This window comes from Botryllus schlosseri, chromosome 10 (assembly GCF_051294905.1).
Source record: "Botryllus schlosseri isolate E-star chromosome 10, Bs_hap1, whole genome shotgun sequence".
NCBI lineage: Eukaryota > Metazoa > Chordata > Ascidiacea > Stolidobranchia > Styelidae > Botryllus > Botryllus schlosseri.
In genome coordinates this window covers 11,510,302-11,523,926 of record NC_137245.1, presented here as the reverse complement: position 1 = coordinate 11,523,926, position 13,625 = coordinate 11,510,302, and the positions used below count along the sequence as shown (strand labels likewise).

At 38.7% G+C, this 13,625-nt stretch overlaps 2 protein-coding genes and 1 long non-coding RNA gene across 3 annotated transcripts in view; 2 read left to right on the top strand and 1 right to left on the bottom strand.

Moving 5' to 3' along the window:
• LOC145449128 (uncharacterized) overlaps positions 1-13,625 on the bottom strand; it is a 44,597-nt gene that overhangs the window by 18,383 nt on the left and 12,589 nt on the right. The gene's annotated exons all lie outside the window — the stretch shown is intronic.
• On the top strand, positions 62-2,233 carry LOC145449138 (nucleotide-binding oligomerization domain-containing protein 2-like). Its single transcript, XM_080327604.1, has 2 exons — positions 62-142; positions 780-2,233. Exon 2 carries the CDS (start codon positions 959-961, stop codon positions 2,198-2,200), a length of 1,242 nt encoding a protein of 413 aa, XP_080183730.1. The 5' UTR covers positions 62-142; positions 780-958; the 3' UTR covers positions 2,201-2,233.
• On the top strand, positions 2,636-11,449 carry LOC145448718 (uncharacterized). Its single transcript, XM_080327182.1, has 9 exons — positions 2,636-2,657; positions 3,295-3,608; positions 4,181-4,279; positions 4,400-4,597; positions 8,397-8,546; positions 8,630-8,710; positions 8,764-8,943; positions 9,002-9,179; positions 10,488-11,449. The coding sequence occupies exons 1-9, from the start codon at positions 2,636-2,638 to the stop codon at positions 10,538-10,540; spliced, it is 1,275 nt and encodes a 424-aa protein (XP_080183308.1). The 3' UTR covers positions 10,541-11,449.

The window sequence follows — 13,625 nt, the reverse complement described above, 5'->3', positions numbered from 1 at the left end:
CTGTGCTGACTTACCCTCGTAAATTTCAACTTCATGTCAGCAATGCTTCGCCTAATATAAATCAGAAGCACTATTCTATCAGGATACTGCCAAGAAGACATTCCAGAGGTTGTTGACGATGAACCAGTTCAGCTCAAACGAGGTAATAAGTGATTCCTATACGTATACACATTCCAGACTCGCAATTACAACTAAAGGCGGTTACTGTGGCCTACAATTTGCTAGCACTATACTGACCTTGCAATTCCAGACTACCTCAAACAATCTTAGTATGACCTTAGTTGTTAATATATCTGGAGCAGGCATTCAGATGCATAAAAACATATTATCAATTCTTGTACAATTGGTATGATTCGCAAACAGGTTTATGTTCAGAGATTAAAGGAAACAACGAAGAGGAACTTTGGGCTACGAATATGAATAAATTGATTTATAGTTTCCGTTATCCGATTAGACTTGAAAGTCATTTTTCCAAAACCAAGCTCATTTCTGGAGTAAGCATTTCATGTAGTGAATTGGCATAGGTGGTCATCAGTAACAAAACACTGGTATTTGCACTAGTGACTCACGTGATATTGACTTTTGACGATTTTGTTACATTCTTGCATGCAAATGAGAGTCAACGAGAACCATTTCGTTTTGTAAAAAATGTTGAAATAACTCATTTGAATGCTTTTTAGCTTATATTTAGCTTTCAGCAATATGCAGCATATGCAATGCCATGAATGACAAACACTGTGTGTGTGGAATTGAAAACTTCTTTAAAATATTTGTGACAGAGATCAGCAATGACAAACTCGTTGAAACTGTTAATAACTGGACGAAAGAAAAGACTTCAGTTCGCATCCTTGACTACTGCAAGGATGAAGGACTCCATGAACCTGATTTTGCAGTTTTCCCGCAGATTATAAGACTTGATTTGGATTCTTCGATTTCTAGGAATCATCATAGAGATCAGATGACTGATGAATTTGGATTTGATCAGGATCGCGAATATAGAAATGAGGTGATAGGAATCGAAGACTTCATGGGGTCGATATTGCAGAAGACAGGATCAAAACCATTCAAGGCAGTTGACATCACTGCCATCATCGGATCAGCTGGTTCAGGAAAAACCATATGTATCCAAAGAATCGCTCAGGAAGCGCTTCGCGCATCGTTTGCAATACCAAACAACCAGCCGAAAATGGTTCATTATGTTGAATTAAAATATCTCCAAGAAGACAAATTGATGAAACCTTCGAAATTTCTATTTTGTGGTCTTTACAAATGTGAAACTGAAGAGGATCGGGCTTTCGAATGGCTGATGGGAAACCAAACTGACGCAATTTTAATTTTTGATGGGTTGGATCAAACAACATGGAGTTTTGATGAGAATAGTGTCAGAAAAATAAGATGTGATGAAATTGCAACCCCCTCGACCATCATGTACAGCATCTTAGCTCGTAGTATCCTTTGTCACGTTAAAATTTTTATAACTTCGCGTGAATTCAAGATATTGGAGTTACCAGTGAAGGTCCGGCCAAAGAATATCATTGTCCTGAAAGGTTTTGCCCCACAAGATGCGCGAAGGCTTTTCATCTCACTGTTACCAGAGAAGGGGGAGAAACTGTGGGAGATAATCGAAACTATGTCACCCCGATTACTTGAACCTATTTTTCTACCGGTTTTCCTGATTCTTACGGCAAATGTGATGGGAAGAGACTCAAACAGAGATCCTCCGACTACAGCCACAGAATTGTACAATGGGATTATATCATGTCTCCAAACCATAGAAAACATCCGAAATGGTATAAAGATTTTTTCAATAATGAACAAATTAAAATCGGTGGCGTTTCGAAGTATGGAAAAAAAAATGATAATTGACGAAACATTGTTGAAGAAATTTGATGTCTCTGCAGCTGAAGCTCAGTATATTTTTATGACAAAGGTTCCAGTTCCCCGCGGCTTGTTAGGCGGTTATGTATTCCACTTCTGTCATCAAAGAATAAAGAGTTTCCTTGCAGCCAGTTTCCTAGCAGAGACAGAGTTTGATGAATTCTCTCGCATTTATGAAGAACTTCTCCATGAACCTCGATGGTGGGACGTCAGACAATTCGTTTCGGGAATCATCTATTCAAAACCTTTTAATAACTTCCACAAAGGTCAGCATTATCCTTCGACTAAGTATTTGTTGTTACCCAGAAATGAGAACCTGTAAAATTAGGAGCGGTGCAAACCCCTGAAAGGTTCAGGATCATTTGAACACAAAATTTGATCCAGTGTTCGCTGTGAACATGTACGTGAACACAAACCTGCGGCGTCACATTGCTACTGTCTAACGCCACCTTTCCATAAGCTCTAAATGTGGGCTAAACCATACTAAGTTTACATGCAGTGCCGTACTGTGTTCATTCAAGGTTTGGGTTATGACTAGGGCTGGGCACAGTCATTCGAGTACGTGAATACGAATCGAATATTAATTGTGATGATTCGAGTTGGATGGGGAGAGACGATTTTGTCATGTACTGAAGTTGTATGTACCTTCTCACTAAGAGTTATATTATCAACGAGATTATAATTTTAATTGTTTTTTTTTCGACATGGAGGCCTTGAAACCTTAATTGGTAATAACACAGCAGCTAAAAGATGTAGTATGAAACTATGCAATTATGCAAGTAAGCGAAAATCAAGCCGTGATCAATCCACATCAATGCCACAAAGTCGAATGAAGTAGGTATGGTCGACAAACATAATCAAATTATCTTTGTGGTGTAGATCTGGCTTTATTTTCATAGTGGTTGCATAAAAGGTACATATTTGAACTCTCCAGATCACATTTACTCTTATGACGTCACAATGAGTAGTAGTTGAATTACTCAGGTACTTGATTTTACCCATCTCTATTTGTCACACGATGTCAAGCCTCTGTGCACCATGGTTAGCACTTTCGTAATCATTGGTATTTCTATTGTTAGGCAGAAAAGCAATTGGCAATTTATGTGCTGAAAGATAAATGATGTACGGTAAACATTGCTAAAATAGTCAACTTTGCTGAATGATGGACCAGAGGTGAAAGTCTGTTCGGTATTTTTTAATCGAGGCTCCATTTTGGAAGATGCCACACAACGACCCGACCAATCAATCATACATAATTTGGCCTATTTTTTTTATTTCGAATCGGGCTGCTATATCAACCCCAATTTCAGCATTATGTATGCAGCCCTATTCCACATTCGTGTTCATTAGTAGGTATCATACTAACTTGAAATGCCCATCCATTTTTGATGTTTTGAACATGCTGTTGTGTCACAGTCTCAGATCAGAAGAAGAAACAAGAATTCATTTCCGACTCAATTCACAAGAATCTTGAGACAACGAAGGAAGACAAATTGTGGAGACCTCGCATTAAATTGTACTCTGCGATTTACGAAACGAATGACGACGAGCTGATGAAAAGTCTTCCGATGATTGATGTGTCGGACGTCAAATTGAGTCGTAGAGAAATACAGCTTATTGGATCATTGGTAGCAAGAAGTGGAGGTCTCAAATATCTGGGTTTGTGGTCTTGCAATATTGACAGCAATGGTGCTGCAATGATTACAAAATGCATGATGAGACGAATTCAGGTGAGTCTACCACGCGATTTGAATTGCCAAATGCGTCTTCTTGAGGTCATAATTACAAATGTTCCAGCTGCCTATTATGACCGCAGGTTATTGAAACTTGCTCAGTGTACGTACAGCTGTACACGGCTACAATATACTCTCAGTTGTTTTTTCATCAACACGCCTTTCCTTGATTGAAGAACCCACTCATCATTTGCCGATGAAGCAACTGCCCAAATTTCGAATACCAAATTCTTAATGCCGACAGATACTACAAATTTAAAACACATTTTAGCCGAATACAATTCTTTGCAAGAGAATATGACCCTGACTGATAGAACAATTCTAAATACAAACATTAACTGGAACCCGTTGTCGCACGTAAAGGCAGTTCCAGATGAATCACACAATTCAGGCCAAGATCTGAATTCCAAAAGCCTATTGATGTATCATGGAGAGGCCATTGTGGAAATGTTTAAAAACTTGATGAAGGATGAAATCGTCAGCAATACCTAGTAATGACCGGCACACACTTCTTGCAGTCTAATAAGCCGCTAACAAAAACAAGCGCCTTAACAGGAACTTTATTCCAGGTTTATCTTATTGATTTGCGAGAGAACAACTTATCGGCGGAAGTGTTGGGCTTGTTTCTCAGACTTCATGAAAAGACAACAAAATATTTGGACTGGAAAGTGAGTATGATGATTGCAGTCGTAACTTTGGTAATGAGGAGTTCGTAGAAAACGAAAATATGCAGCCAAGCAAGGATGATGTTATCCCAGCGATCATCAGCTTATGATCTTCTGATTCAGGTCGTTCGATCAACACGAGGTTTCATCCCAAACTCTTCAACTAACTACTTCTACTCAATGGGCCGTGCCATCAAATTAGCTAAAGAAGGAGCGACCATGCCTCTCGTTTCTGGTCACATCAAATTGTCAAAGGAGGAGGGTGATGTGATCAAGATACACGATGAGGAAAAGGATTTTATAGGACGATTCCACGTCAAGGTCAGATATCAGAAGCACTCCTATCCATAGTTGGTCAGAGTAGTATGTATTGCTATTCAAGCAAAAGTGATTGTTTCTGCTCCCTTACTGGTAGAAGTAGCAATTTCTAAGATACATCAAAACTAATTCAAATAAAAGTAAATATGAAGTGACTGTAAAAGTACAGAAGTGAATATATTTGATCGAGGCGTACATTCTTTTGGTAGTCCATTTGGATTCATTCACTTTTAAAATTGCAAGAGACATCATCGTGGCAAACACAAAATGATTAATGAGACTACGATAGGTGCAATTTCCATTGATATATTCCGTTACCGTAATGCAAAGGATATTTCAGCTCGGTCGTTGTGACAATTCAAGAACAACATCAAGTAACAAGTAATCAAAACCTAATTGGGTACTGCAAGAAAGTAGAGCAGTGAGAGGGAGAGAGAGATGATATTCTTTTTCGCCTGCACCATCAAGATGCTTTGACGAGAGAGATGCGATACAACATTAAGGTCACCTAGTCTGCACCCCCCAGTGTTTCTCAAACTTTTTCCGATCGCTTGTACCACTAACTTGTTTTCACCACACCGCATACCACCTGACCTGATTGACTTATTATACTCAATTATACCGGTATTTTTTAGTTTTGGCGTTATTACTGTATCATAACACAAATAAATAGCAAGAAAACCAACTTACTGCTCAGACTCTTCGACAACAGTGTGTAACGACAAAAAAAAGGTCATCACTTTGGATTTTTTGTGCACAACTTAGATTTTCTGTGCGCAGAGACAGTGTCAGTACTGCGCATTTGCGCACGTGTGCAGCGCAGCTTAGAGGGGACGTTGGTCATTGGTACGACTGTTTCTTCTCACAAGCTTGTCAATCCGAGGTATAGGCTAATATTACCCGCATACTAGAGATTATGTTCGGGCTCATTAGAAGATTCTGGTTTTTTAACTTGGTAGCTATCAAGGCCAAGAACCCTTGTTTACACTCCCCATGTTGAATTTATCCTCCTCACTAAAGTGATCGATGGGTCTGCGATTGCTTGTAAACCGCGTCGGTACTAGAGGTCGACCGATATTGAATTTTGCAGGCTGATACCGATTATTATTGACTCAATCACAAAGGCAGATAACCGACATCATTGGCCGATATTAATCTGGAAGGAGCAGATAACCATTTCGCCAAAAATATTATATATTAAGCAAGACGGCACTTTTACATGTCACAGAAAGCTGAACAACAAACGAGAAAAATGAAATTAAAAAGAAATATTGCCTAATTGTTGACATTCATTGGAATTTGGGATAACCAAAAAAGCAAAACGTGATACATAATTGCAGATCAGTCCAGTAGAGGTAGATTGTAATGCAGGGAGCATAGTTTCTCTGCATTCTCACCCAGCAAAACTCGTTCTGCAAGGGTAAATCTGTCACATATCGCCCTTTGCGTCGTCGATTTCTTGAGATTGAGAACACAGGGCATTGAATTTCCAATATTTTTAAATTTTTTAAAAATATTAGAAAATAAAGTATATTAAATATAAAATATTGGCCGCAATATCGGGTAAGTTCTAAAGGTCGGCCAAGTGGGTAATCGGTCGACCTCTAATCGGTTCCTTGGTTTTTCATTGTTGCGAACAGGGCATGGTATGGTATGGAAGTATAGTACGGAACAAAATTTCGGTATGGATTATGGAAACGTGCAAGTATGGTATGGAAATTATTGTCTATACTTTGGCAGTTTTGCCAGAACCATGACAATGATCCTATACTTTCGATTTGTCAAATACATTGCATACCTCAGAAAATCGTTCACTGACACTTCTATGCTCAAATCTCAAATTGGGACTACGACTCACCCACCCTGGTCGACATCTATCTGAAGAAAGAAAAAATGTTGTGCTACGCGCATATGAAGGAAAATAATAATTATAATTATTCCACTGTGAATATAAAAAAAAACAATGATATTCGACCGCTGTCGCGTTACAAAATACATTTCGCTTTTTGTAACTTCCACTCCGTAAACTGCCAAGAAGAGTTTGAAATCGTAGACTCTGAGAATGCAGCAGTTACATGGACATTTATATCCATATGTTGCACTTGGAAATCAGTTCCTGCCCTCTTCTCGGATGATCATCGTGTAATATCTATTTGACATAAGCATCATTGTAATTCAAAAATATGTAGCTTTTCTCGGAGAAACCTTACACCATGCCGGTACCCAACAGGCTGTATAACTGCATTAAATCTAGTTGTCTCTGATAAATGAATGGGCATGATGCTACTGGCTATCGAAGCTACCCACACATTGGCGGGCAATTGGACATTTGATCCGCTGTTGCAAAATCGCTAATGATTGTAGCGAAATAAAATTGTTTACCAAGATATATTCTAATGCAGTGGTTCTCAACCTTTTTGTCTTCGCGGACCCCTTTTGGACTGTCACGGACCCCGCGGACCCTTAATCTTTTCATTCAAAAATTAGACTTTATTATTTTGAAGCGATTTTTGCAGCTGTATTTATTGTTTTCAAAATTTGCGTCTTCGATTTGATATGAACGAGTGCCGAAAATATTTCCATATGGTAGAGCTGACGAATGTAATATTAACGCGTACCGCTTCCGACGACACCTTTTGCTGTGTTCGCAACATAATTGCACCAAAATTTTAAAACAGTTTTTAATAACGTCCAGCCTAGTCATATCTATCTAGCATCTCATCTTGAAGTTATTCTGGAATAGTGGTTACGTATGTCGCAGTACAAAATGGATTTCGTGGTGAGGTTTCAATCTCTTCGTTGGAACATAGAGTATGGGAAAGAATCAGGAATTTCCATTTCAAATGAAACCTCTCTAAATAGCAATACGTTCGTATTAATATAGGCTTGGCAATTGAAATGAGTTTTTGCACTGTAGGATATTTTTATCTCAGACGACCATTCTAATGATGTGAGTCCTGCAGTTTTAGCAAATATGAAGCGAAACTTCATCAAGCTTTCGCTTATTGAATTATTATAAATTAGGTTATCAATCATTCTACAAAAATCTTTCGCGGACCCCCTGAAAATGCTTCGCGGACCTCCGGTTGAGAACCACAGTTCTGATGGGACAATACATTTGTTTTATTCGATTTTGTAGATCACCGCTAGCAGTGTGCTTTCACACTAGTTTGTCATGTCATGAGCTTCTGTTGTGAAGTAATCCTATATATTTTCCATTCCGTCTTCAATGATTAGGCAACCTACATCACAGGCATATGACACAAGGGAAGTTGGGCTACAATTGATGCATTAGGGCTGTTTAAATGGATAATTTCATTCAAAATAATCTGAATACAAACGCCAGAAAATTCTCACACATCAAAAATAAAGGTTGAGCAAAGTATGGAAAAAGTATCAAATATGGTATGAATGTAAGTATGGTATGGAACTAGTGAGGCTGGTATGGAGTATGGAAATTTCTCATTCCATACCATGACATGCCCTGGTTGCAAATCTGCTGTGACCAACAGGTAAGTAATGCACTGCTAAAGAAATTCATGCGTCGTGTTTTTGCAGTTGTTTTAGCTACCGCGGAGGACAGCAAATTGTAGGTTGAATAATTATAAACCACCTTTCATGTACCACATGAAAACCTTTCGCGTACCACAGTTTGAGAACCACTCAAGTACAGGTAATTTGTTACTGACCAGTGACCACCTCTGTAGTTGACAAATCGTTTTGGACTGTTTGCCCTATAATGCTGAAGTCTATCAATATCTGTTAACGACTCTGATGCAATAAACTAAGTTTTCTGTCACAGGAATCAAAACTGGTCCTCGACAGAGTCTACAGGCTCGGTGATTTGATATATTGTTCGAGACTTTTTGCGCCAGATGATGTTGAAATACCAGACGGACTTCTCTACGTCACGCTGGATGATTTACGAGAGATACGAGCGAAAAAGCTTGAGGTCAGTTTCAGTGATTTGTGAATTCATGATCATGATGAACAGGGAAATGGTTATCCTGTCTCACGAAACTGATATTCACCCAGATAAACAAGATATTGCTCGATTGCACAAAAGAAAAAAATGTCGATTGGTCACGGATCGAATATTTTGTCCAGAAATACCAGGTTGGAATCCGTGGATCATTGAATTGGCGAAATTTAAATTTGTTCTAATCCAGGTTAAAGTCGTGGATATTGTGGAGAATGGCGAGACTTCCGTTGAAGACTTCCGTTGCAATAGTTCGGAAGATGCGAAAAAACTCTCCAGCTTTGGCTTTCAAGTCAATATTCATTGGATGTTTACAGTTGATGAAGAAGACGACGTTCAGCGTATATGTAATGCATGTCAGCAAAAGAAAGTAATATTCTCGGAGTGTGGTATTGATTGCTCGTTTTGAAGTCAGTCTTCCTTCATAGGTCGAATCCGTCAGATGTGTGGTTGAATGTGATCTGTCACTGGACAACATTCTTCTTCTCATTGAGAATTCGAAGAAACTGACGCTGATATACTTCGTTGACAGCCATTGGTTGAATAGAGAAGATTCGAGAAAGCTTGAAAGACGGGATCTTGTTACTCGGCTAAAAATTTTACGCGGTCAGTTATTCCTTCATTTTCAAGAAAATATTCTATTGTATTATCCAAGTTGCAGCAGAGCTGGTAAAAGTAGTCAGCACTGCTACACAAGTATAGGCAGATGTAATGCCGTACGTTTGTACATAATTACAAGTAGCAATTTCATGGCAAAACTGTTTCCGGTACAAGTAGAAAATGAAAGGTATGCAAAGTACCAAGTACTCTAATGAGGAGCTTTATAAGGTAGATTTGGTCACTGTTCAAGTTTCAAAATTGCAAGTTAAATCTTCATGACAGTGCAAAATTACTGTTGACTCCAAAATAGAGTAACTTTTGTCAAAATTGCACTCATACAAGTGATACAAACTGATTGATCCACTTTCTAAATTACGAAAGAAATATTTTAAAACTGTGGTTCTTAAATAGTTAAGATCTCGACCTAAATGCGAGTGTTATTGGCATCTTATGGCAACGCTCGCATTCCCATTGTGAGTGATTATTTACGAGCATGTATGAAATATAGAAGGTACAGTTGCACTCAACGGAGTTCGATGAAACACAATACATAACACGAAGTCATTGATTCAGTGATATTGATGTCACTTCAAATCTACCTTGCATAGTTTCATAGGTGGGTGTCTGATTTAAAGACTACTCCAATCATTTCATTGTATCGCAGTCTTTTGGTGTTTTGAAATGATTAAATTGTTAATAAACTGATACTGATAGTATTATTTCTTCAACGAGGAGAGATATTTTCGTATGCTGGTCCCATTTGTACCGGTGGGCCCTGGTTTCAAGGACAGAACACTTTGCACAGCCGCATGTTGGCTAAAACTATATATCTTCATGTGTGCCAGCTTCCAGTGCAGAAAAAGTCTATCCCGAAATAATTGTATAATAGCTTCACACGTTGCTCACCCCAAGGCTAAGTCACCGCAACGTTCTGTCACGCCGTTAAGCTATACTAGGAATATACTCACCTTACTAGGAATTCTCTAGTAATTGCAAACACAGTTAGATCAATTTCTGTAAGTTATGCTTTAAAAAAAAAGGATTATGGCAGTTACGGCCATGCTTTTTCCTTATTCCTCCCAGAGTATCGCCCATTCAAGTTGAAGCTTTCCAGAGAAACCAATCTTAGACAAATGTTATTGTAACATTAAAAGAATTTGTGTAATACAAAGGTCGGTACATTTTCATGATCATTCAAATGTTATGTACATATTAGATCCTAACTATGCCAAGTAGAAGCGGGAGTTGTCGGTAGATAGTGCCATTTCAGTAAGCAGTGCAAGTTTCTTCTTTCCTAAAGTATTGTCCTTTCAGGTCAAGATCGAGATCGAGATGCCTGGTGGTTGCTTGACGTGAAACATTTCTGAGAGCGGAAACTGCATTCACAAGAGACATTTTTGAAATCGGAACGAAGCTTCCTATGTTGTAGCAACTGATTTAAGCGGATATTAAGAGACTTCACAAATTAGCCTACGTTGTTTTTTAATACGAAAATTGTCCCGTTTCACATTGTTATTGCATCATGACATGACAAAGTGTTGACCATACCCAAATCTCAACTCTGTTGAACAGGAACACTCATATAACTTGATAAGCCTTCAGATATAAATATATTTGAATTACTCTCTGCATATATCAAAATAATGTATGCTGCTAAGAAATGCTACTTAACGAGTGAATTTGTATCGACCGTCGTTCATGCTTTCAACCCATAGTTTATGTAGGAAATTTTGTAGTGCCTAATGTATGTGTTTGGCCATGAACTATGTATTTAGTCAATGTAAAATATACTTCAGAATAGGCATAATAGGAATACAACACATGGTGTTTATTTTAATCCGAGTTACCAATGATTGTAGCTAATATTTGTGTACCGAATAATAGTCGAAATGTCATACATGGTGTTGAAGCACACTGGACGGGAACAGGACTTGACAGCAAGGGGGTACCGACGGGATTTGCTCCCAGATACACGTATCTGAATACCAGTACTACTCATCTAGGGATACGGTATGTTCTCGGAGAATCGCCGAAAGTCCCAAAATCGATCACCGTTTTCCGTAAAATTCTTCTGTCTGCGCGTTTATGTCAGATGTAAGAAGCGGCCTCTTGCGAATCTGAAAATATGGTAACCCGAACTCACCACTGCAAGTGTGGTGACTTTGTACTCTTGAAGCGTAAATGTCAGGGCACAACGATCCGGGTACTCTAATCCTAGTTGAGAATCGATCGTAAGGATCCGAGCTTAGTTGTGAGAGTCAATTATTGTATATACCTGTACACCACATCAAGGAAAAATAGGTATAGGCTACTCCTCATCAATGGGAGCTACGGCGAAGACACTAGTGGCTAGAGAGTTAGAAACCAGCCGTTACTCATAACTGCTACTCCAGTCCAGCCCTACCAAGATCTACTACCCAACAACTGATCATTCGACATCTGCTCAGCCGAGTACAAATAGTTTGTTACTGCACCAGGAGCGTCGATGGGGAAACGGTATCCAGAAATTGCTTCAGCAACAACTCTTAGCATTGCGAAGCTTGGGCATATTTCCTCCTGAAACCTGTCTGTAGTTACAGATTTCAACAATCGTTCTCAAGCTGTAGGGGTGAAACCCTACGCTACTATACCTTGCGCCATTATGATATAACCTTGGACGCTGAGACAAGTCAACACAAAATTTAAATCAAATATTTCCAGACAATTGAAGTGTATTGAAAATGTTTTTAGCACTAGCATCATTCACAATTTTCTTCATACAATGCTTCAACTGCTGCCAGCAGTTTGATCAACGGTTCAGGTGAGTATGGGTACAAGTTTGCTTTATGGAGCCTTCTGATTTTCATTTTCAACCTTATGATTGCCGACATGCAGGCATCCAGCACGGTAGGTGCTCCAAGCAAAGAAATGGCTTCTCGTACATGCGGCAAAGTGTACATTAATTCACATTTATTAAGAAAATCAGACCAAAAAAATTTAATCATTTTGAGGAGTTTTAGAAAATATATCAGGAAATGAGTCTCGTTAGATATCAACCAATCATTCAATATTGAGATATTGAAAGAGAGACGAAGCATGAGCTCGAGAAACAAACTACACGGTGTCATTCGTAGCAGCGAACAAACGTCGCTTTTTATATTTTCCTTGTGACTGATCCAAAAGAATTCCAAATGTAGCCATAAAAAATCAATTAGGTCATCATCTTCATGGATAGTTATTGATATCCATTGTTTTTCCGTGTAGGTAAATACATTCAACAAAGCATAAACATCCAACACTGTGTCATTCGATACCAGCACAGAATTGACATTGCTCATGACCCACAAAGAGATTTTCAGTATTGTAAGAGACATGGAAGGCACATAAGCATTTTCCATATGCGACTCGAAACACTTAGGCAAAACAGCCAAAATTTTACTTGCGATAGCGATGATAACAGGTGTTTCAAACCCACTATCTCCATGATAAGGAAAGAGTTCATTCAAAAATGTCATGACAAAATCTAATGTCCCGTTAACAGCATTGGAAATGTACGTTACAAAGAAGTCAAAGTCTTTAAACATGATATTTCTAATTTGTGTGCCGGCACCTATGGTCAACGAGTCTCGGCAAAGTTGCAGATAAAAACAAGGACTATTAGTGGAGGCTAGCATTTCAGAATTCCAAAAAATACCCGAAAATATTTTACTGAAAATTGGAGCAAAATCAGCGCTGCTGTACAGTTTCAGCAATTTATGAAATGCATTGATAAGGGAGAGCTTGATAAGCACGGGTAAGTTTCTCTGGGCAAGATACACAGTTAGATCCTCGCAACCATGATCATGATTGGTATAATAGTCAACTTGCACTTCATAGGCAGTAAATACAAAATATGCGGTTACCTCACACATCAGATAAGTTAAGTTTTTATCTTGGTCCTGCTTGTGCTCCCTCAAAATGCGATCCAAAAAATTTGGAGCGAATATTTCCTCAAATACGACTTTTGACGATGGAGAACGCTGCATCGAAAGAATCAATTCAAAAAAGAGTTTCAGAAGAGACAATTTTGACAATGTGAGTGAAATGTTCTCATCAGAAATAGGAAATATTTCACAAACAACGACTTTAACATCCTCCACATATGATGTTAAATCACAAGTTGTATTTGACGTCGAACTTCCAACTGAAGCGAGTTCATCGGAAAGTTTGCGGTAAAGTGTTCCCAAAGAAGCCATGTTATTACATCGCAGGTTTCGGCTGCTGCGTGATGAGCAAACCAAATCGACGCTTGCAAATTATTCGCTGCTTCGAGTACTTGTCGTCTGGTGAGAATCTTGCTGGATGTGCGGACTGTGTAGGTGAAGAATCGGGACCAGTTTTCTTCATAGTGTAAACACGCTTTCCGTTATCATCCATGTAATAGTGCAGAAACATGTTAACTTTTTATAGACTGGTGAACAATCTGCTGCAAGC

What these genes read in the sequence shown, in the direction of transcription:
- LOC145448718 (XM_080327182.1), top strand. Translation starts at nt 2,636, where the DNA reads ATGAAACTATGCAATTATGCAA. An exon ending in TACGAGCGAAAAAGCTTGAG is followed by an intron (nt 8,547 to 8,629) that starts GTCAGTTTCAGT and finishes ATATTCACCCAG; the next exon opens with ATAAACAAGATATTGCTCGA. An exon ending in TCGGCTAAAAATTTTACGCG is followed by an intron (nt 9,180 to 10,487) that starts GTCAGTTATTCC and finishes TTGTCCTTTCAG; the next exon opens with GTCAAGATCGAGATCGAGAT.
- LOC145449138 (XM_080327604.1), top strand. Translation starts at nt 959, where the DNA reads ATGACTGATGAATTTGGATTTGATCAGGATCGCGAATATAGAAATGAG.